At 33.5% G+C, this 20,946-nt stretch overlaps 1 protein-coding gene across 50 annotated transcripts in view; it reads right to left on the bottom strand.

Moving 5' to 3' along the window:
* Obsc (Obscurin) overlaps positions 1-20,946 on the bottom strand; it is a 79,056-nt gene that overhangs the window by 24,263 nt on the left and 33,847 nt on the right. For 18 of the 50 annotated variants that reach the window (XM_076408174.1, XM_076408166.1, XM_076408175.1 and 15 more), the window contains 15 exons: positions 17,560-18,663; positions 15,163-15,675; positions 10,354-10,605; positions 9,297-9,438; positions 8,343-8,527; positions 7,981-8,254; positions 7,771-7,926; positions 6,842-6,975; positions 6,704-6,766; positions 5,294-5,503; positions 4,781-5,240; positions 4,546-4,721; positions 2,024-2,311; positions 1,446-1,574; positions 605-1,249 (listed from right to left, as the gene is read on the bottom strand). In XM_076408174.1, coding sequence (XP_076264289.1) covers positions 605-1,249; positions 1,446-1,574; positions 2,024-2,311; positions 4,546-4,721; positions 4,781-5,240; positions 5,294-5,503; positions 6,704-6,766; positions 6,842-6,975; positions 7,771-7,926; positions 7,981-8,254; positions 8,343-8,527; positions 9,297-9,438; positions 10,354-10,605; positions 15,163-15,675; positions 17,560-18,663 — 4,731 coding nt within the window. The remainder of the gene's footprint in view (positions 1-604; positions 1,250-1,445; positions 1,575-2,023; positions 2,312-4,545; positions 4,722-4,780; positions 5,241-5,293; positions 5,504-6,703; positions 6,767-6,841; positions 6,976-7,770; positions 7,927-7,980; positions 8,255-8,342; positions 8,528-9,296; positions 9,439-10,353; positions 10,606-15,162; positions 15,676-17,559; positions 18,664-20,946) is intronic. The other 32 variants (XM_076408194.1, XM_076408195.1, XM_076408193.1 and 29 more) reach the window with 15 other exon arrangements.

Here is a 20,946-nt window from a genome sequence, read left to right as displayed (position 1 = left end):
TTTTATGTTCTAATTAATATAGCTGGTAAATATAATATTTTATATTTCTATCGTTATTAATTTATTTTAGAATAAAGAGTGGATTTTTAACAGTTGTTACTGTTACTGTTACTTTTATTGATATATACTGACTAATATAGCTGTTAAATATATTATTATATATTGCTATATCATTATTTTTAATTAAATTACATTATTATATTAAAAATACTACGTATATGCACATATTGTGTCGTTTAAAATAGACCAATAACATTTAAATATTTATTCAATAATATTTATACAGATAATATAATAAATTTCGGAAATATCCTAAAAAATTAAACAATTATGAAATTCAATATTAGTTTGTTTCATTGTTCATATTCCAGTGTTAATGTAGTGCTTGTGTATTTCTGGCTACTTAGTGCGATTTACTTACCAGAGCGTTGTGCAACACTTACCCTTTGAAAATAATAATTTAAAAGCTTCTAAGCTTGCATATTAAAAAAGCACACAAAAGCCACAAGATGCTCATCAATTAAAACATATATTTCAGGGGTGTGGGGCTAATACATTTTAGTGAAGTAATTTTACAAGGGAGGGAGTCGTTTGTTTTAAGTACCTTCAGGTTCGGTTTTAGCCCTTTGACTGTCCTGTCTGTCAAGCTTATCGGTTTTTGCCTTTTTACTAACGAAGTCGCTCTCGTTTTGTTGTATAACGACAGCTTCCTCTACAGTCCCTTTGGTCGCCCGTCTCCTTGGCAAGTCGGCGTCATTATCTTGAATCTCATATTTGGTTATAGTTTCCTCTACGTCCGCTTCGTCTTTGGTCAATTCGATCGGTTTACTTTGTATCTTGACTTTAGCATCCACCTCGGTTACTTCCGGGGTTTTTACTTGCGTCACCTCCGGTTCTTCTTCGTGGATGCTCTCCGTTTTCGCCGCCCTGCCTCTCCTAAATTGAACTTGTACGTTTTCCACCTCGGGGGATTTGGGACTACTTGGTTCTATTTGCTCGGTCTCGATTATTTCCTCGATTTCTAGAGTCCTCGCCCTGCTCGATTTTCTTTTCGGCAAATCCTCCGTGGTGGGTGTCTTGGGCTTGTGCGATTCGTCCAAACTGTCAACGTGCTCGGCCTCCTCGATTATGGCGTACGTACCCCGTTTCTTGGGCAAGAGCGGGGATCCTGGCTCTTCGACTATAGGTTCCGGGCTTTTTTGCAAGGTAGATTCCTTCTGTTCGATGGTTCCTAATTCGGCTTGTATACCTAGTCAGTGAATATAGGGGGAAGTGCAATAATATATACCAATATTCGCCATTGACGAGAGGACTTAAAGACAAAAATCGGACAAAAGCGCACAAAAAAGCAAATTTAAGCTTTCTGTCCCGGTTTCAAAAAAAAAAGAAAAATCCCAAAAGTGTGCCGAAAAAGACCGTCTACGGTAAGCGTGTTTAGTGTATACCTTGTTTTGCAGCTTTGGCGGGCTTCTTGTCAACTTCCACCTTCTCGGCCACCTGCGGCTCTTCGATTATCTCTTCGATTTTAATGGCTTTCGGTTCGGACTCCTCGATGGCGTCAGTGTGTGTTACCTCTGTAATTGTTAGTAAGAAAGAAACATGGAACATGTACAGGAAATGATATAAACAAAATACTGGTGGCTGTTTCTGTACCACTTTGATGAAAATAGACAGAAGTTGTACTAGGGTGCAGACCATGCATCAACGTCTACTTGACACTTACCCCATTATACTCAATTAACAATGATATCAGTATAGAAATAAGTCCTTTATTAATCACAAAATACTATATTTCTAATTAAAAATGGGGTAATAAATCATTTTACTTATTTATATACCTTTATCAATATATACTTACGTTTTATATGATGCAATACTTTATATAATGTATTATTTTCAACTACTTTTATGTTACTATTTTGCTATTTCTACTATACTATACTATATTGTATATATAAGAATGTTTAAATTTGTTTCAATATTAAATGTAATAACTAAGTAATAAAAATTATAAAAAACTTACTGTGTACGGTAACGAAGCTCTTACTGCTCACCGTTCCCAGAGAGTTGGTTACCACAACCTCATACTCTCCTTGTTCCTCATACTTGATCAGGTCTACCGCTAGATGTAGTGTCTCGTACCGTTTCTTGTCCCTGCTAATTTTGATGCGGGCGTCAGTGGAGACTTCTCGTCCATTCCTCAGCCACTTTACGGTAGGTGGCGGGCAACCATCCACCTCAACTTCTAGATGAAGTTCTGCGCCTTCCTCTACGGTTGTATCTTTCAGATGTTTAATGATCCTTGGGGCGCCTGAAATAGCAGTATATTGTTGGCAGATATCTATTATAACATGTATATGATAATGTATATAATATTTCAACATGCATATGATATTTATTTTATAAGTACATAATTATATTCCTTCACTGCAGTGTTGAGGTCTGGAAAAAGCCGTTAGTCACGTCAAAAAGTCGTTAATCTTAGTGAAGTAACATGCCTTTTATTGGATTTGTGGGTGTTTTTTAATACTTAACGCTATATATCGTCCAATACATTGTTCTAGTGAATTCATAGCAAAGTTGATAGTGTTAAAGTTATGACAGAATACGTATTAAGAGAAGAATTTATATATTATGTCCAATATTAAGAAGAAGGCATGAATGTTATGATATATCAGCTATAATCTATTCAAAATAACAGTGAAGTCACGTCATCAAGATAATTAATGTATTGTCTATCGTTTACATTTGTTTTAAGATCCGACAATATTTCGTTCTTATTTTCTAGTTAAAAAGAGACAAAATGCTGTGTGATAAGTTCGAACATGTAACCGACCCAGTCGTCCAAAAGTCGAAAAGTCGTCCGGTTGTCAAAGGTCTTCAAAATTTTATTTATAATAAATACAGGTTATAAACCTGCAAAAGTTGTCTTAACGCTTTGTTTATTTTGATAAAGTTAACTACAAACCTAAAAACTATTATGACTGTATAATTAACTGTAGTTTAAGTCATTCGACAATAAATGAATTAGATGTACTATAATGTTAAAATAAATTATATGTTATAACATTATTTTTGTTTCATCATTTTGACGTTTTGACGTCATAAATTTCGATGACGCGAGTTCACTGTGTTATTGAACGGGCTATATATATAATAGGTGGTAGGTTGCAGGGTGCTAAGTAACAGGTCAATTCAAAAGTCCCCGGCCTACCATAGTAAAACATATTTTTTGGACAAAATTAGTTTTTTTTATTCAACATAATTCACTTCAAGGGTGATTCACTGATTATAGCGACCCTCCAACTTTTCGATACCATTTTTGTAGAACGATTTGTCCTTTGCTTCAAAATAGATCTCAGTTTCGGCGAAATTTTTTCCCAGCGAGCACTCTTTTGAGATCTGAGAATAGGAAATAGTCGCTGAGCGCCAGATCTGGAGAATACGATGGATGAGAAAGCAATTCGAAGCCCAATTCATGGATTTTTGCTATCGTTTTCACTAACTTGTGACACGGTGCATCGTCTCAATGAAGCAGCACTTTCTATTTCTTCAAATGCGACCGTTTTATTCCTTCCGGCGATTTCGTCCTTCAAACGGTTCAATAACGCTATGTAATAGTCGCTGTTGATGGTCCTTCCTTTTTCAAGGTAGTCAATGAAAATTGTTCCATACACATTCCAAAATACAGACGCCATAACCTTGGTAGTCGACTGTTTCGTTTTCCCATGCTTTGGAGCGGCTTCATCATGTGCAGTCCACTCGGATGACTGTTGTTTGGACTTCTGAGTGAAATGATGTAGCCATGTTTCATCCATTGTCACATGTCGACGCAAAAACTCGGGTTTTTTACGCTTGATTATCTTCAAACACTGCTCCGAATCATCAACTCATCGTTTTTGGTCAAAAGTGAGCTCGCCGCACTCACTTTGCACAGAGCTTTCTCATACCGAAATATTCGTGAATGATATATTTTACACGTTCAGCTGATATCTTTATAGTGTCTGCTATTTCATTCAGTTTCAATTTACGGTCATCCAAAATAATTTTGTGGATTCTTTAAATTTTTTCGTCGATAACAACCTCTTTTGGGCGTCCACTGCGTTCACCGTCTTCGGTGCTCATTTCACCACGTTTAAACTTAGCGTACCAATCCTTGATGGTTGATTTTCCTGGGGCGCACAAACCCTTCAAAAAGCAATATTTTTTTCAGCACGCGAAATTCTTTTTTATCCATTTTTTTCACAATAACAATAGTTGCTTCATTCAAAATGCTATAATTCACAAACTAATGATCCGACAGCTGTCAACCTCAAATGTCATCTTAAATATTTAACTAATATATATATATATATATATAATATACTAATATATATAATATATATACTATATATTTAACTAATAAATATATATATATATATATATATATATATATATATATATATATATATATATATATATATATATATATATATATATATATATATATATATATATATATAATAAATATAACATATAACAAAAGTAAAATACACTCCTACTTACAGTTAACAGTCAGTTTGGCGCTAGTTTCTGCATTTCCAAGCTCATTACTCAGTTTACAGGTGTATTGACCAGAAAGTTCACTAGACACCTCCTTGATGACAAGTTTTACGCCATCGTCAGACTCGATCCTGGTGAATTCACTTCTAGTCTCTTGAATTTCAACTTCATCCAAATACCTGATACGAAAATACGAAAACTATATCAAAATCTTCGATTAAGTTTAATTAACCAGTACCATTTGACAGCTGGTGGTGGGTAGGCCTCTACTTTGACATCCAACGTGACGTTTTTAGCCTTTTCGGTGACAGTCATGTCAGTGAGACCCTGTACGATTTTAGGGGGCTTCTTAACGTGGACGGTGACTTCATCCTCGCCACTTCCATGGATGTTCAGCGCTTTAAATTTATATTTAGATGCGTCAGTGGTGACGGCACCGGTAATCCTCAACATGTAACTGTCTCCGTCTTCCTTGATGACGTAATGCTCGCTGGCCGTGATCTCTTCCTCGCCTTTGTACCACTTGACTTGCGGTTTAGGTTCGGCTTCGATTTTCACCTTCAGCTCCAGGTTCTCGCCCTGGGAGACGACCTTCTCGGATCCGAGCTTCTCCACTATTTTGGGTTTGCTGAACACGTCCAGGTTCCAGAACTGGGACACTTGAGCCAGTTCGTTGGTGGCAACCACAGAATAGGAGCCTGAAATGGTTATTTACATCAAGTTGTAATGAACAATGGATCTAAAGAAATACCGGTATCTGACAAAGAAGTTTTCTCTATTACGAGGTTGTGTTTCTCGCCCTCTTTGACGATCTTGACTCTCTGACTCTCCTTCACTTCCTTGCCGTCCTTATAGAACTGTACTTTGGGCTCCGGGATGCCTTCTATTTCCACGGTCATCTTTAGAAGTTGGTCTGCGCTGACGGATATATCTTCCATTTTTGTTTTAATCTTCGGTGGAGCTGTTGGAAGACAAGTTATTAACAGTTCGAATTAACTCAAAATCTAAACAGACAAGGATTATTTTCGAGTAAATGAAAAATATTATTAGAGTGTGTTTATATTATTATTTAATTAATAATAGTGGAAGATAGTGATAGAAAGTGCTAGTGCAATTGTATACATCACTGCTAAAGTTTATGCATTTCATGAATAATCAACTTAAAATGTAAAAAGGAGTGTACGCTTTTGGCATGGAAGTAAATAAAATTTTAAAAAATGCTTCTGAAGATATGCTAGTTAGTTTTGGTTGCCTTGGTTGTGCCTTGATAAATGCTCGCTTATCAATCTGTAAATGTAGACTTTCGCATTTTATCCTAAATTACTTAAAAACGATTTTAATTATTTGTAAATATGCAGGATTTTAAAATTAAATAGAATTATTTGTTATTGAATACAACATTTTTTTGTTGTATTCCATCTCTTTCATTCTTCTTCAGTCTTTAACTTTTGCCATCATAGTCATCTCTCCTTCCAACGTTTCTTTTCTGTCAACATCCCTGTTGTCTATTTCTGGCCTTTATATTTATAGGTTCTATGACCATATCTGTCTAACTATTATTAATTTATGATATTTTATTCGTTTTTTTTGCTGAATTCGTCTACACTGTTTCGATATATCAAAGAACATCGCCTTTCCTTTTTTCTTTATCCATGTTAACCTTTATCCATCAAATATTCCTTTCATCCACTTCATTTTATTCTTAATCTTATTATTATCAAAATTTAATTTCTTCTTTTTTATCTTCAGTTCATATTATTAGCTGATATTCTTCTTTTACCCACGTCTAATATATGATCTTCTTCATCACTAGTCATTTCTTGAATTGAAATAAAAAAATTATCTAAATCTCATCTAGTAGCCCTAGTCTCAGATTACTCTACTCTTAAGATTGATTAGTGAGCTTTATTATTTACATATATTTTTAGGTATGTTTTTAATTCCATTTTTTATAATTTTCTTATTTTTAAATATATTTAAGCTAATATTTTCTATAACCATTAAATAAATATAAAAATATATATGCTAGTTTATATCATATCAAGAACATATATATCTAAATAAATGTGTAACTAAACTTATGCAGTGACTTGATAGTCTTACATAGTGAATTGTAAGTTAATAAAAAGAGTAAATATTGATAATTGATATTGTTTTTTACCCCTTATTATTACAGTGCGTGTCTCTTTTTCAAAGTATTCTTCTGTATAAAAAACACGCCTTTCTGAAAAAGTGTGACTGTGTAGATATTTAAACTTGGGACATGGTTTTCTTTTTGAATAATTCATTGGAAACCTACCTTTGACAATTAGCTTCATTTCCGCACTGTCTGATCCCAGTTCGTTCTCTGCGGTGATCTTGTATATACCAGCGTCCTCAGACTTAACATCCTTTATAACCAAAGACATACTTTCTTCGTCTTCGTACAAGAACCTAAAAAATTAAACGAGAAAAGTCTTAAGATATTTCCGATGAGTATTAGTTTATATTATAGTTTTTGTAATTAAATTATTTTATTAGATTGAAAGTTGCTGAAATCGCTCGAAACTATTAGATGAATGCTGTCGACTACAGCTGATGCATCTGGAAAAGCCTATAGAGGAAAAATACGAGAGTGGCTGACAGTTCCAGACTTCATATTATATAACTTAATAAATTATATTTAGAATGATTGTTATACACAATATCTGCTTTATAGTCATGAGAGATTGAATTAACACTGGAGAAAGGTTTATTTTCCTTGAAACTGTAAAAACTTTGATTGAAATCCATTTATATCTCAAACCAAGTAGCAAATAGCGTAGAGGAAAGAAATGCAAAATTATTTACAAGACAACTGAACCTTATTTTCAACACAAACATTCATTGAAGGGCTGCGAACCCCTTTATAAACGTGGGTATAACAAAAAAGTGGGTTAACACTTGATAATTGGATGATGTGGTATGGTCCGATGTATCATAGTGGTAAACACAGCCAAAAAGGTGAAGTTTCGATTTAAGAATCATCAAAATATTATCAAACATCTCCTTTGGCAAACACCATAGCCAAACCTCAAAATAGTTTAACCATTATGGGAAGTTTTACAGAAGCAAATGGCGGATATATTGGTACAAGAACGGGACAACATACAGTTGGAAACTATTCAGACGAAATATGTATTATGTATATGTCAGGTATCAATAAAAGTAAAGAAACAATAAACAGTAAAGAAGTAATAAATAACTTACTTATATTTACTTCCTGCTTCAATGGGCTTTCCATCATGAGTGAACTTAACTTGCGGCTTAGGATAACCTTTTACCTGAAGCTCTATCATAGCCTGACTACCTGCAGTTACGACAGGTTCCTTTTTCTCAATAATCAATTTAGGTTTTTCTGGTTCCCTAGATGGCAAAGTATTAAAACTAGTAACATTTCCCCCCGATCATTGGTAATACCTAAATAATTGGTTCACGGTTCCGTGTACGGTCAACTCAGCGCTGCAACTGATGTGACCCCTGGAGGTTTGGGCGACACATGTGTATAGACCCACATCGTCAGGCCGGACGTGTTGAAATACCAGCGCCAACGAATCTTCATCGTCGCCCATAAGAACCTTGAAACGTTCGTCAGGTTCAAAGACAGCGCCGTCTTTCTTCCAGTGGAAATCCGGTTTTTCACCAGGCGGTAGAATTTCACCTTCCGGCATTTCTTCGAAAATTTCCTTATTGTCTGGAAAGAATATCGAAAAATATAATAAAAACAATTCTCGATATATTATTCGAAAGGAAATAACTGGTATAAGTAGCGTAGTAATTACCTGTGACAGTAACCGTGGCTTCTGATGAAGCTTCACCGAACTTATTGGTGGCGACGCATTTGTAAATACCAGCGTCCGATTTCTTCACTTCAGGAATGACCAACTCATAGAAACCTTTGTCAGAGTGCTCTCTGATAACTTGCAATCGTTCCTGATTTTCTGATATCTTTTTTCCATCTTTAAAGCTGAAACAAATTATTTATTCATGCACATATTATTGAAATGCTTAAAAAACTCAATATCAATTTATCTTCACTCTTCTTCTTTCATTTAGATTTTACCGGCTCAACAGTTTGGATTTAGAAACAAAAAGTTGACAATTGTTCACGAAAAAAAGCAGTTTTGTGTAATTTTCTTCCTATATCTTCATGTAGCTTAAGCGAAAACATCAAGAAAGATTGCGTGAACATAAAATGTTGAAGTACTGTAGTTGCTCGATAATAATTGAGTTATCAAATTAGGAACTCACTAAGAATTTCTCTACATATTTTTTACCCAATTTTTATTTTGTATCTGTAACTTAAATCTATATTCCCATTTATTTGAAGTTGATCATAAATAAACGTTTTAAAACTAAATACTACACTTCAACGAGACTTATTGAAGTTATATTATAACCTCTCTAATAAAACAGTCAATGTACGTCATAGATGATCTCCAATACACTGTCATTTGCAATTTGTAAATATGTAAAATTCGTTTTAACCCTTAAGCGGATTTTTCTTTATCATTTTATCCTAGCTAAAAAGAGAGGTCGGAATTTTTAGCCAAACTAGCCTATAAAATTCGATTGAGGTTGATAATAGTGGACCGTGTTGCCAAATTTTTGCAAAATTCCTTAAAACACTGATGATAATAATTAGAGTTTATCTGGCCAAAATTATAAGTTGATACGGCAACACTGCGACGCGCTCTGTGTTTTATTAGATGGGCTATATATCTGAAATTACTTACAAACTTATTTCAGGGTTGGGTTCTCCTACTACCTTGACCATGAATCGCAAGTACGTGTTCTCTAACAATTCGGCATCTTTCATCGAGACCAGGAATTCGGGATGGTCGCTCTTGGCTCGCTCCTCTCTCTCTTCCGTGGTAACTATAAAATTTATCGAGTTAATCATTTGATGACCAAACGCTGTTCTCAACGTAGCATCATTAGAACATTTTATTAGTGAATATGGAAGAATATTGGTTTTAATAACAATTGTTAGGGACATTTTCCTGGAAATAAATATTATTGAAGATTGACAGCAAAGTTTGACTTATATATCTGGTGTAACCAGTTAGCTTTTCAGCAATTCTTTTTCGTATTAAAAAAACTATTTCCGTTAATATATTTCGTCGATTAAAATCTAAAGTTTGCTGTTCAATTACTCTAACAATGCAAAATAGTTTTTTTATATTTCTCCACTTCAGAATGTTAAAGAACCCATTTCCTATGCATTATTTAAATTTTTGATGTAGTCCTTCCAATAAACTAGCCAATGCACGTCATAGATGAAGTCGAATATACTGCCAAATGCAGCAGTTTGTAAAAATGTACAATTTGTTTTAAACTCAGAACGGATTTTTCTTTTTCATTTTACTCTAGTTAAAAAGAGACAGAATGCTGACTGATACGTCAGAAGATGCAACCTAATCAATCTATAAATCAAGTCAATGATAGTCAAATCTCTACAAAATTCTTCAAAACGTTGGTGATAATAATTGGAGGTTATAACCGTAAATCGTTGGAAACGTAAAGTCCAATTTGAAGCGTCAACATTGCGACGTGATAATGTCATAAATTTTGATAACGTGTATTGACTGTTTTATTGGATATACTGTATAATTTAAACTTTAGGTTAGACTTACTATAATTGATAATGAAATAAAAACTATATAAGTCAATATTATGAAAAATAATGAACTATTTTGAATTGTTTTAAACTGGAATAAAATGAAACATATATCAACACCGCTGTATCCTGCGACAAACTCGAAACCAACATAGACCACGCCCTCTACTAACGTTCGTGAACCACCATCTGCGCCGAGCAGGACGCCAGGGACTTTTCGTTCTGAGCCACCGCCGTGTAGATACCGGCATCCTCGTCCTTCACTTGCTTGACGGTCAGCTTGTACTCTAGACCTTTGGCGGTGACCGATGCCTGTATCCTACCCGATATGCTGTCGTCTCCGTTCAGGGGTTTGCTGTCTTTCAACCACATAAAACTGGTGGGCTTATTCCTCAGGGATACCTCGAACACCGCCGTATCGCCAGCTGTTAATTTGTAGCGGAAGAGAGGAAAATTAAGAGAGGCAAAAAAGGGTATACGTTACCCCTCAGTCATCTCAGGTTTTGGCGCATGCGTACTATCCTGCATAGAATAACGGTTATAAAATATCAACATATGCCAAAATTTAATGATAACAGGAACAGAGAAGAAAATGATTCTTGTTGTGTTAGAAGTATTCAAGTCATTAATGAGTTTTGTCCATCGAATAGTAGCAAAAATTGTAGCAACTTGTAATAATTAGATATTTATTTTAAACATTATATATTTTAATAAAGATTTACATTTTATGTTATAGGTAAGATGTGGAATTGGTTGAAAGTGAAAGTCGAAGAATGCGAAATTCAGAGAAGAAGAAATTAGACAGCATTTTGCTAAGATGTAAGAACAGTGTACAGTGATACTATGAAATAATTAAATGTGCTAACAAAAGTAGACTTGGATCAAATAAACAAAATATAAATCTATCAATGATACCCTAATGATCTAATGACAATGCATTATTATATAAATGTATAAGTAAATAAATTATTGTTTTGTAAAAATAATGATGTATTGATTGAGATTGCGATATTCCATTCATTTTAGGCTAGTAGTATATGTTAATCGAACGTTCGAGGTAGTCAATTCATTAATTTGTGGATCAAAAACAGTATCGATCATAGTTGATCACATTTGGAGATCTTTAGGAGAATTTCATTGCTTACATATATAGTGGTAGCTTGTTATTTGGTTTTAACTATATTGGCTGGGTTTATTCTAAACGATTTAGGTCCTTTTTATGGTAATGTTGATTTATATGGTTCTTGGATATCTTGTTAATTGTTCAAATATGTAAATTCATTTAAATATGGTGTTTTTATAAAAATAGAATGGCATATAGGAATTATTTTTATTATTTAATTTTATTCAATATTTTTTTTTAAATGTTCAAATTTATCTCAAAAAATGTTAAATGTTTATTTCCCTCATTATATATAGTTTCAACATTAAGTCACTTATTTATCAAATTTGAGTATATTTATTTATAAAAAAATAATGATGTGTAATGTGATGTTTTTATAAAAATAGAATTATTTCGTTTTATTCAATACTTTTTTAACTAAAATGTGTTATTTCCAAAATTTTACCATTTTTATTTACCTCCTGAACCTATTTACCTGCGTATATATATATATATATATATATATATATATATATATATATATATATTCGATATTAAATATAATAATTACTATAAAATATTGTAAGTAAATGAAGCTATATGTACGCATGCGCCAAATCCGGAGATGACTGAGGATTAACGTATCCTGCAAGAAAGTAGGGATTCGTGAGATTACAGTTAACTAAGTATGATAATAATTTTTGTTCGCAGTTATTTAAAATATTTTCTATACAAAAAGTATGAAGCCATAACACTGGGACTGAAAAGTCCCGGGCCTAACACATAGATGACGCTGGTTTAATTACATTCATCGTTTTTTCAGCTAATACTAATCTTCAAGAGAAATCTGTTAAAATTTAATGATATTCTACTCATAAGTTTGTGAGTTATTGCACTGTGAAAAAAAAACAGTGAAACTACTTTCATTATTTCCAAAACAATGGATCAAAACAGTTTCGTGTTTTAATTCTATATACTGCTTCTTGATGGGAACAAAATATCGTTGATTTGAAATATTGCTCCCAACATTGTTGTAGAGTTGTATTTGCCTAGTTGTCTAGCGTTTACAAAAATATTGCTGCCAAATACCAAACTCAACATGGACATATAAATCAAACAGTTATATATTTTACGCCGAGCTTCATTCCATTAATTCACTACTGACGCATTGCATCCATGTCTATAAAACAATGCGCAGTTCTTTGTTCAGCTTTTAAAGAGCTTCTAGTCCGCGACACACCACAGGGACTAAGTCTCTTTGGTGCAATCATCGCGCAATTGATATGCAGCGTAAGCGGCTAGAAAATCGAACATGCTCTTTCGCTACAGCACCAATTCATAAGACATGTGCAAAAACATTGACAAAATCTGTGCTGCTGCGCATTCTCATTATAGATGTAAAGCTCAGAACTGCTTGGCTTACCTACTACGTTGGCATATACAATATTATCTAGAGATGACCGAATAGCATGCTCTATGTCGCATGTCATTTGATCTTCGCAAGGTTGAATTCGGCATGTGGACGAGCGACCTTTACAAAAATTTCTCTTGAGGCGTGATACGGTGATAAAGTGTTATTAAATAAGTTATTAAGATTGTTTTACGAGATTAAAGTAATTAAAGTATGATTCTCTGTTATTCGATTTATAGTTTTAGGGTTTTGTTATATACGGTAGTATCTAAATAGGTTTTAGGGTACTTGCTACTTGTTAATTGATTCAAAATTTGGTCAAATATTAGGTTGGCAAGAGTGTGCTTTTACAAACATCTCTGTTGAGACTTGATAAGATAGTAAAGTATTATTAAATCAATTATAAAGATTGTTTTATGTATGATGCAAATTATCTAAGTAGCGCTTCACCTTTCATCAGGAAAGCAAAAATGGCTCAATTAGTGGATAGCGTCAAAAGCCTGAGAGATGGGGAAAAATGGCGGCTATCGATTTTTCACAATAAAGCTTCAAGTTGTTCTTTAAAAATATTCTTTAAAATTAATGTAGCGACCTAATAATACTAGGTTCTTTGGTTATTTGGGAAGGAACATGCAACAGTTATGTATATATTGACAATTCATCTAAAGAACAAGCCAGATCTAACTGATAAAAAACTATTCAGAACTGATTTTTAACATTACCTAATAAAAATAATAGTTTGTCTTTCAAACTGCGGTTAACACGAGACAAAAATAACTTCTTTGCTAACCTAATGAAAAGTTATATTATTTAAAGATAACACTATGTGACAATTTTTTTTACATAAATAAGATTACGTGTTTACTTAAGAAATTGCTTATTCCATTGTTGGAAACATTCTCTATTGACATGGTTGTCTATTACGTCACGTTCCTTAGTCATAGTGTGAATATTATTATAAGCTTATGTATTACTCCACAATAGCAGTCGATATCCTTCGATACGTATTGCATGTGCAGTGATTTTAAAAGAAACATGAGACTAATTTTAGACTTAATCAAATACAAAGAATACACAACTCCAAAGTTTGTGCTGATTCAAAAGCTGTTGCTACATTGCTTCGACTACAATGAGGTTTGGTTTGTTATCTTTTATGTTTGTGGGACAGTACAGGCACCAAAAACCACTATGAAGTTAAATAATGGCCAAAAAGAACTGAATTTGTTTTTGGTAAGTCAAACGTTAAAAATGAACCTCTATTTTCACCGGAAAATGTGATTTTTCATCATCATCATCAATCAACCATCAAGGATTGGTATGCTAAGTTTAGACGTGGTGAAATGAGCATCTAAGACGGTAAACGCAGTGGACGCCCAAAAGAGGTTGTTACCGACGAAAACGCTTAATAAATCCACAAAATGATTTTCAATGACCGTAAATTGAAATTTAATGAAATAGCAGATACTCTAAAGATATCAACTGAATGTGTACATCATATAATTCATGAATATTTGGGTGTGAGAAAGCTATGTGCAAAGTGGGTGCCGCGCGAGCTTACTTTTGACCGAAAACAACGACTAGATAATGATTCGGAGCACATATGCATCGATATGTGACAATGGATGAAACATGGCTCCATCATTTCACTCCGAAGTCCAATCGATAATCATCCGAGTGGACTGCCGGCGATGAACCCGTTCCAAAACGTGGAAAAACGCAACAGTCAGCTGGCAAGATTATGGCGTCTGTATTTTGAGATGCGCATGGGATAATTTTCATTGATTGCCTTGAAAAAGGAAGGACCATTAACAGCGACTATTAAATAGCATTATTGGACCGTTTGAATAACGAAATCGCCGAAAAACGGCTGTATTTCATGAAGAAGAAAGTGCTGCTTCAGCAATACAATGCACCGTGTCAAAAATCCATGAATTGGGGTTCGAATCGCTTCTTCATCTACCGTATTATCTAGATCTGCCCCCCAGTGACTATTTCCAGTTCTCAGATCTCAAAAGAATGCTCACAGGGAAGAAATTTTCGTCGAATGAAGAGGTGATCGCCGAAACTGAGGCCTATTTTGTAGCAAAGAACAATTAAAACTTAACTATTTTGATCCATTGTCTGTTTTTAAATATACGTTACTATTTTTTATAAAATTAATAATATAGATAGATAAATAAAAATGATTTCTATACTGTCTTTATTTATTTATAGTACTTTAATTTATCATAACTTTAAAATGACATGTATTACAAACAAATCCGTTTAAGCTCTTGTATTCCTCAGGTAAAATTTGATAGAAAAAGCCGTTTTATTTTATGTTATAGAACTAAAAAAAATGTCACACAGTGTAATTTACATATATATAATCATAGTTTAACTGTAATCTTACTCATAGGCGTAGATATAGAATGATAGAAAAATATTCAAACATCTAGTAGAACCTTACAATTAGTTAACATCACTTACGTTCGATGCTGGTGCCTCTGATGGTTTTAATAAACTGAGGCTTGTTCCCGTCAATTTCCTCCAGCTTCTGTTCGGCGGATTTCTCCCTGGACGCCCTCATGGTAGCCGAAAGCGTGTCCGTTCGAGATTCTCCCTGCAAAGCGTTAGCAAAAAACATTACGACTTGCGTTTTCGACTCGGCAGATTGTGCGTTAGCGGTAGCGGTTAGCGATTGAGCTGTTGAAGACTGTATCTCGGTAGATATGAACTCGGAACTGGAGGATTGTTCGAAGCTGGACGCGATCATTTCAGACCGCGTGACCTCCTCCCTGTTCTCCATCGTTAGACCGACGGTATCAAGCAGAATGGAAGCGGTCGATTGTACGGCAGAAGCGGTTGCTAAAGCGACGTTGCTTTGCTCCGAAATTAGCTGAGTTGTTACCTGACGTTCGGAACTCTCCACGGTTCTGGATTCCCTGGAGTATGAGGATTCTCGTATTTCTTTGTTCGCCTTGCCGTTAAGAGTGGACGATTCTAAAATATAATCGAAGCTTATTTAGGGTGAGGCAAGTCGATCTGGTTATTTGCGTTAACAATCTTCGAATTATAATTTTAAGTAAAATAAAACTAAATCGTATCAATGGATGGCCAATTATGTACAAGCGTTTTCAATACTGATCTTGGTAATGAAAATATTTGGTGTCAAATAGGTAAAATCATTTAATAAATCTAAATTAAAATAATGTTCAACAAAATCGGTCAACATCGGTACATATCGGTTGAAATCGGTTCATATCGGTATATATCGGTAAATTTCGGTATATACCAATAGATATCTGTATATAGTATATCCAAATTAGCAGTGATCTCACGTCGTCAAGATGTTTAATGTACTGCCTGTCGCAATTTGTAAATTCCTTTAAAGTCGGACAATATTTTTTTTCTCATTTTATTCTAATTAAAAAGAGATACAATGCTGTCTGATAGATTCGAACATTTAACCGAATCAGCCAGCAAAAGTCGTCCTAATGTCTGCAAAAGTCTTCAACATTAGTTTTAATAAGAGGTTATTACTGTTACTAATTATTAAAAGATAGGATCGTAAAAGGAAAACCGAAGGCGAGGCCTAATGCAATTTCTAGATACTGTTTTTGAAAGAATACAATTTTTAAAAGCATATAATAAAATCAAGAAAGATTTTTCATTTCAATTTATGTACAGCCATAGGTATCTGAAAAAGGAACGAAAGTTGATGGGAAAAGGTAAAAGGCTGAACGATATGGCCACAGTGCGTAACGTCTTCCTCCCTATCATGACTGCGTGGATATATGGAAAGAACGATTGTCTACAATAACATCCTTTGAAAGGGAAAGAAAAAGCTATTGACAAATGGTTGAATTGTGAACTAATGGTAGATTATGAATTAACAGCTCAGTTACTGACTTGAATAATAGAATGCGACAGTGACACAGAAATGTACAGAGCTACTAGCAGAAGAAACTGAGAAGAAATACAATGATATTAGAATGAGTTCACAAGAAAACACATCAATGAAGGAAACAAGAACTAAATATAAAAGGATAAATATGTTCTCTAATGAAAATAAAATACATTGCTTACATGTAAAATAGTTAATTAGGTGGATTAAGCCTCCAGGGGATACCATAGGTGGCTTGGAAAAGACTTCAATGTAAACATAATAAAATGACTCTAACCTACAAAATGTACTACCTAGTGTGGCTCTAATTAATTAATTAATTAATTAATTGCCATTTTAACAACTCCATAATATATGCATTAGATGTACTATAGTGTTAAAATAAATTATATTTATGTTAAGTTAAAAGCGGCAACATTGCGACGTTTTGACCTCATAGATTGAGATGAAGTGAGTTCACTGCTACTTTGGATATACTATACTTAACAGCAATATCGCTGATTTCTCTTATTATTGTCAAATTCAAATAAATATGTGGTAATAATCAAATTGAGCATAAATTAGTACTTATAAAATCTATATTGCTTTATAAAAATGAATGAAAATTAATTAAAATGAGTCTAGGAATCGTAATGACCAGAGTATTATTATTGTATTAAGAATATTATTGTATTAACTTTAGAAATATAAAAAATATTACAATTATTTTCGTGTTTATTAAAAAAATGTTTGAGGTTGACAATGATTGATCATCTAGAACTAGAGAAATTGTTGACATAAAAAACCAGAATCTGTAGGAACCAATTTTTGGTGTTAAGGTAACCTTAACCACGTAAAAACGGACTTTCACTATAACATAACCACATTTGACATCACCGGGTGACACACAGTGATAATGTTGAAATGTTGTGATGTGATCTGATGTACCAACGAAATTTAGTGTTATGATATGTTCGTAAAAAGATATTCGTGATACTCACCAACGTCCAATTTAGCTGACCGATCTGTCGATTCTCCTCTAGAATATTTTTTAGTGTACTTGGAATACGTGTCCTCTTCCTCCAGATCCCTCTTACTAGCAGAGGTCTTCCTCTCCGACGACTCGTCCTTCCTCAAATATTTCCGCGCGTATCTCTCGTACGGATCGTCTTCCGGATCTTTCGACTTGGCCTCGACCGATTCCTTCCTGGAGAGTCTTCGGGAATATCTAGATCCGATATCCTCGTCCGCTGCGGGTTTAGTTTCCGTGGAACTAGCTCTAGAGTACTTTTTCGAGTACTTAGCATAAATGTCTTCTTCCTCTTCGATTCCTTTCTTATCAGAATACTTTTTGGAGTATTTAGAGATCAGGTCTTCAGTGTCGTCGGCTCCTTCTCCTCTGGAGGCTGATCTGATGCTGTATCTGCTACCCACCTCACTGCTCTCGGCTGATACTGATCTTCTAGAGTATTTGGAGCCGAGATCTGAGCCCAGACCTAGTGATCTCTTGGTACTATAGCTGAGGGCGTCGTTATCAGAAGGATCCAATGTAGATCCCTCTAAACTACTTCTTATCGATTTTTTTACGGTGTAGTTGTCGCTGTCGCCTTCAGCTTCAAGGGTACCTCGTATGGATCGTTTAGAGTAATAAGGACTATCGCCAGTACCTTCGGTGATGGTCTTACTAGTACTGTACTTCTTGGAATAAGAACTGGTATAATCACCATCATCGTCAGCTACTCCGCTTCTGATCTTTCGGGAATAACTGTATGTATCGCCATCATCATCACCTAAAGCAGACGATCGGATGGATCTTCTGGTATAACTACTGCTGTACTCATTATCATTGCTGTCTCCCAAGGGTTTTCTACTATAGCTGGACGTAAGAGATGAAGACTCTCCTCCGCGACCATATTTGGAAGATAACGAGTCGTACTTTGACGAAGTATCATATTTAGAACTACCAGTAAGGCCGCTGGTTAGCGAATCATATTTGGAACTGCCCAAAGCGTCTGATCCCGTGCCATATTTGGACGTGGTGTCGGACGTGTATCTGGATGACGAGAGTCCTCCGTCCGTTGATCTGCTCTCATAGCCTCCGCTGTCTGTGAATGCAGTTGAAGTTAGCAGAAGGCATTTTGGAATTATCTTAGAAACCATCGATGGTAGTAGCGTGTTCGAAGCTGACACATTCTCGTATTATTGTATTATTGACTAACAGTGTTCTCGTGGCTGATTATTATGACAGTATGAGTAATAAGTGATATAAACAAAGACACAGGAAACATTTTGCAAGTTAGTTGTACATAAAGAACAAACAAAACATTATCTACATTAGAAATACTGTTGAGTGTTCTAACAACGACTTTTTATGATAAATAATGATTTATTAATTGTTAATAATATTATACACACGTGCAAAGTTCTTCAAAATACATGTTAAACAATCGGTATATCTAAATTTAAATAGAATATTGTCTTTCGGCCGATAATTTTATTGACCGTTGGTTTTCGATTTTTTTTATAGATATTTTGAAACATTAACCATAAATTAAGTTCAAAAATTTATTAAAAATATCAATATGTTCTCAAATGTTTAAAAATTATCATTTATATTAAGGATATATCGATATATATCAATAACAGCTAAAGCTGAACTTGGTTCCATAACTGAAAATATTGCCGACATTATCTCGCATTACTAAATCTTGTATCCAATATGTTTTTATTACTTTAATCTTATGCAATATTAACAGTTAATATCAAGTGGACTCAAGATAATCGTAGACTAACTAAAACTAATATAAAACCACATATAATGTTCAATTGTTTTAATAACTATATAATACAGAGCCAAGGAAACCATTTCGGATATTATAAAAAAAGAAAATTTTATAAACAAATAAAAAGTACAATATAGTGCTAAAACATTTAGACTGTAATACTATTTCCAGAATATTTCCTTGTTATTTTGTAACCACACATAATTTTTTATACCAATTTTGAATATTATTGAATATTAATATTAGTATTTTGATTTTTCGGATTTTTTTTAACAAAAACTCAGTTATGTCACAAGTTAATTAAAAGTATTAAGAGGCATTAATATTTTAATCGAAGTATTATCATTTTAATCACTTACTTTTAATTTATAACTTATAATATATTAATTTTTCTTAAGTGATTCGCACAATAAAGTGAACGCAAATAATTTATTGGCAACGATCTTAATATATGTTTCAACAATATTTTTACGAGAGATGCATGTTGAGAGATCCTTGTTATTTTGTAACCACACATAATTTTTTATACCAACTTTGAATATTATTGAATATTAATATTAGTATTTTGATTTTTCGGATTTTTTTTAACAAAAACTCAGTTATGTCACAAGTTAATTAAAAGTATTAAGAGGCATTAATATTTTAATCGAAGTATTATCATTTTAATCACTTACTTTTAATTTATAACTTATAATATATTAATTTTTCTTAAGTGATTCGCACAATAAAGTGAACGCAAATAATTTATTGGCAACGATCTTAATATATGTTTCAACAATATTTTTACGAGAGATGCATGTCGATGGATATTCTACCTCTGAGATTATTTGAGTAAAATTAATGATAAACATATAACGTATTTTAAAATATAGTATTAGGTAGTAGCTGGTCATTAAAATTAGTATTATGAACCAAAAGTATGTATTTTGTGTTACATTTTTATATTATATATTTACATTATATATATATATATATATATATATATATATATATAAATTTCACAATAAATCTACGTCAGTACCGAATCAAAATAAGACGTTACGTGTTATGAAATCAGCATTCATTTCAGCCGGTACATAATTTAAGATTAAGGTCTCTAATATTTTGTATAGCTTGGAAAATGGCCAAGAAATTTTGGAAGATGCCGAGAAAATATATATACGAGCTCGTCAGCGGTTTGTTTCGTTTAGAACGGTAATCTTTCATTAAAAAAAACGGTTGTGTGTATGTAGTTCTACATTATTGTAATTGGTTTGGTTCCGTTAGTCTAAAACAACGGCCAAAAAATTAAAATATATATATATATATATCTGCCTGCTTAGCGAAAAATTGTTAGTTTTACAAACAGCATTTGAGGTATAATAAATACATTGATAAAATATTGAACATTAATGTATATACTAAACCAGCTTCACTTATTCTGTATTCTTGTGTATTACATGTTATTCTATGAAACAAAATATTACTTGTTTATTGATTCAGTTTAATTTTTTTGACTAATAATTTAACATAGGAAATCAACTATAATCGACTAATTATTGATACTCATTTTACCCCAATTAAAAAGAGACAGAATGTGCTCTTTGATGCGTTGGAACATGTAAC

Source organism: Rhynchophorus ferrugineus, unplaced genomic scaffold (genome assembly GCF_030347505.1).
Source record: "Rhynchophorus ferrugineus isolate W39M unplaced genomic scaffold, kcgeb_rfMv2 rfM6, whole genome shotgun sequence".
Classification (NCBI taxonomy): Eukaryota; Metazoa; Arthropoda; class Insecta; order Coleoptera; family Curculionidae; genus Rhynchophorus; species Rhynchophorus ferrugineus.
Note: the sequence above shows the minus strand (reverse complement) of the source record. Positions and strands in the feature narration are given on the sequence as shown.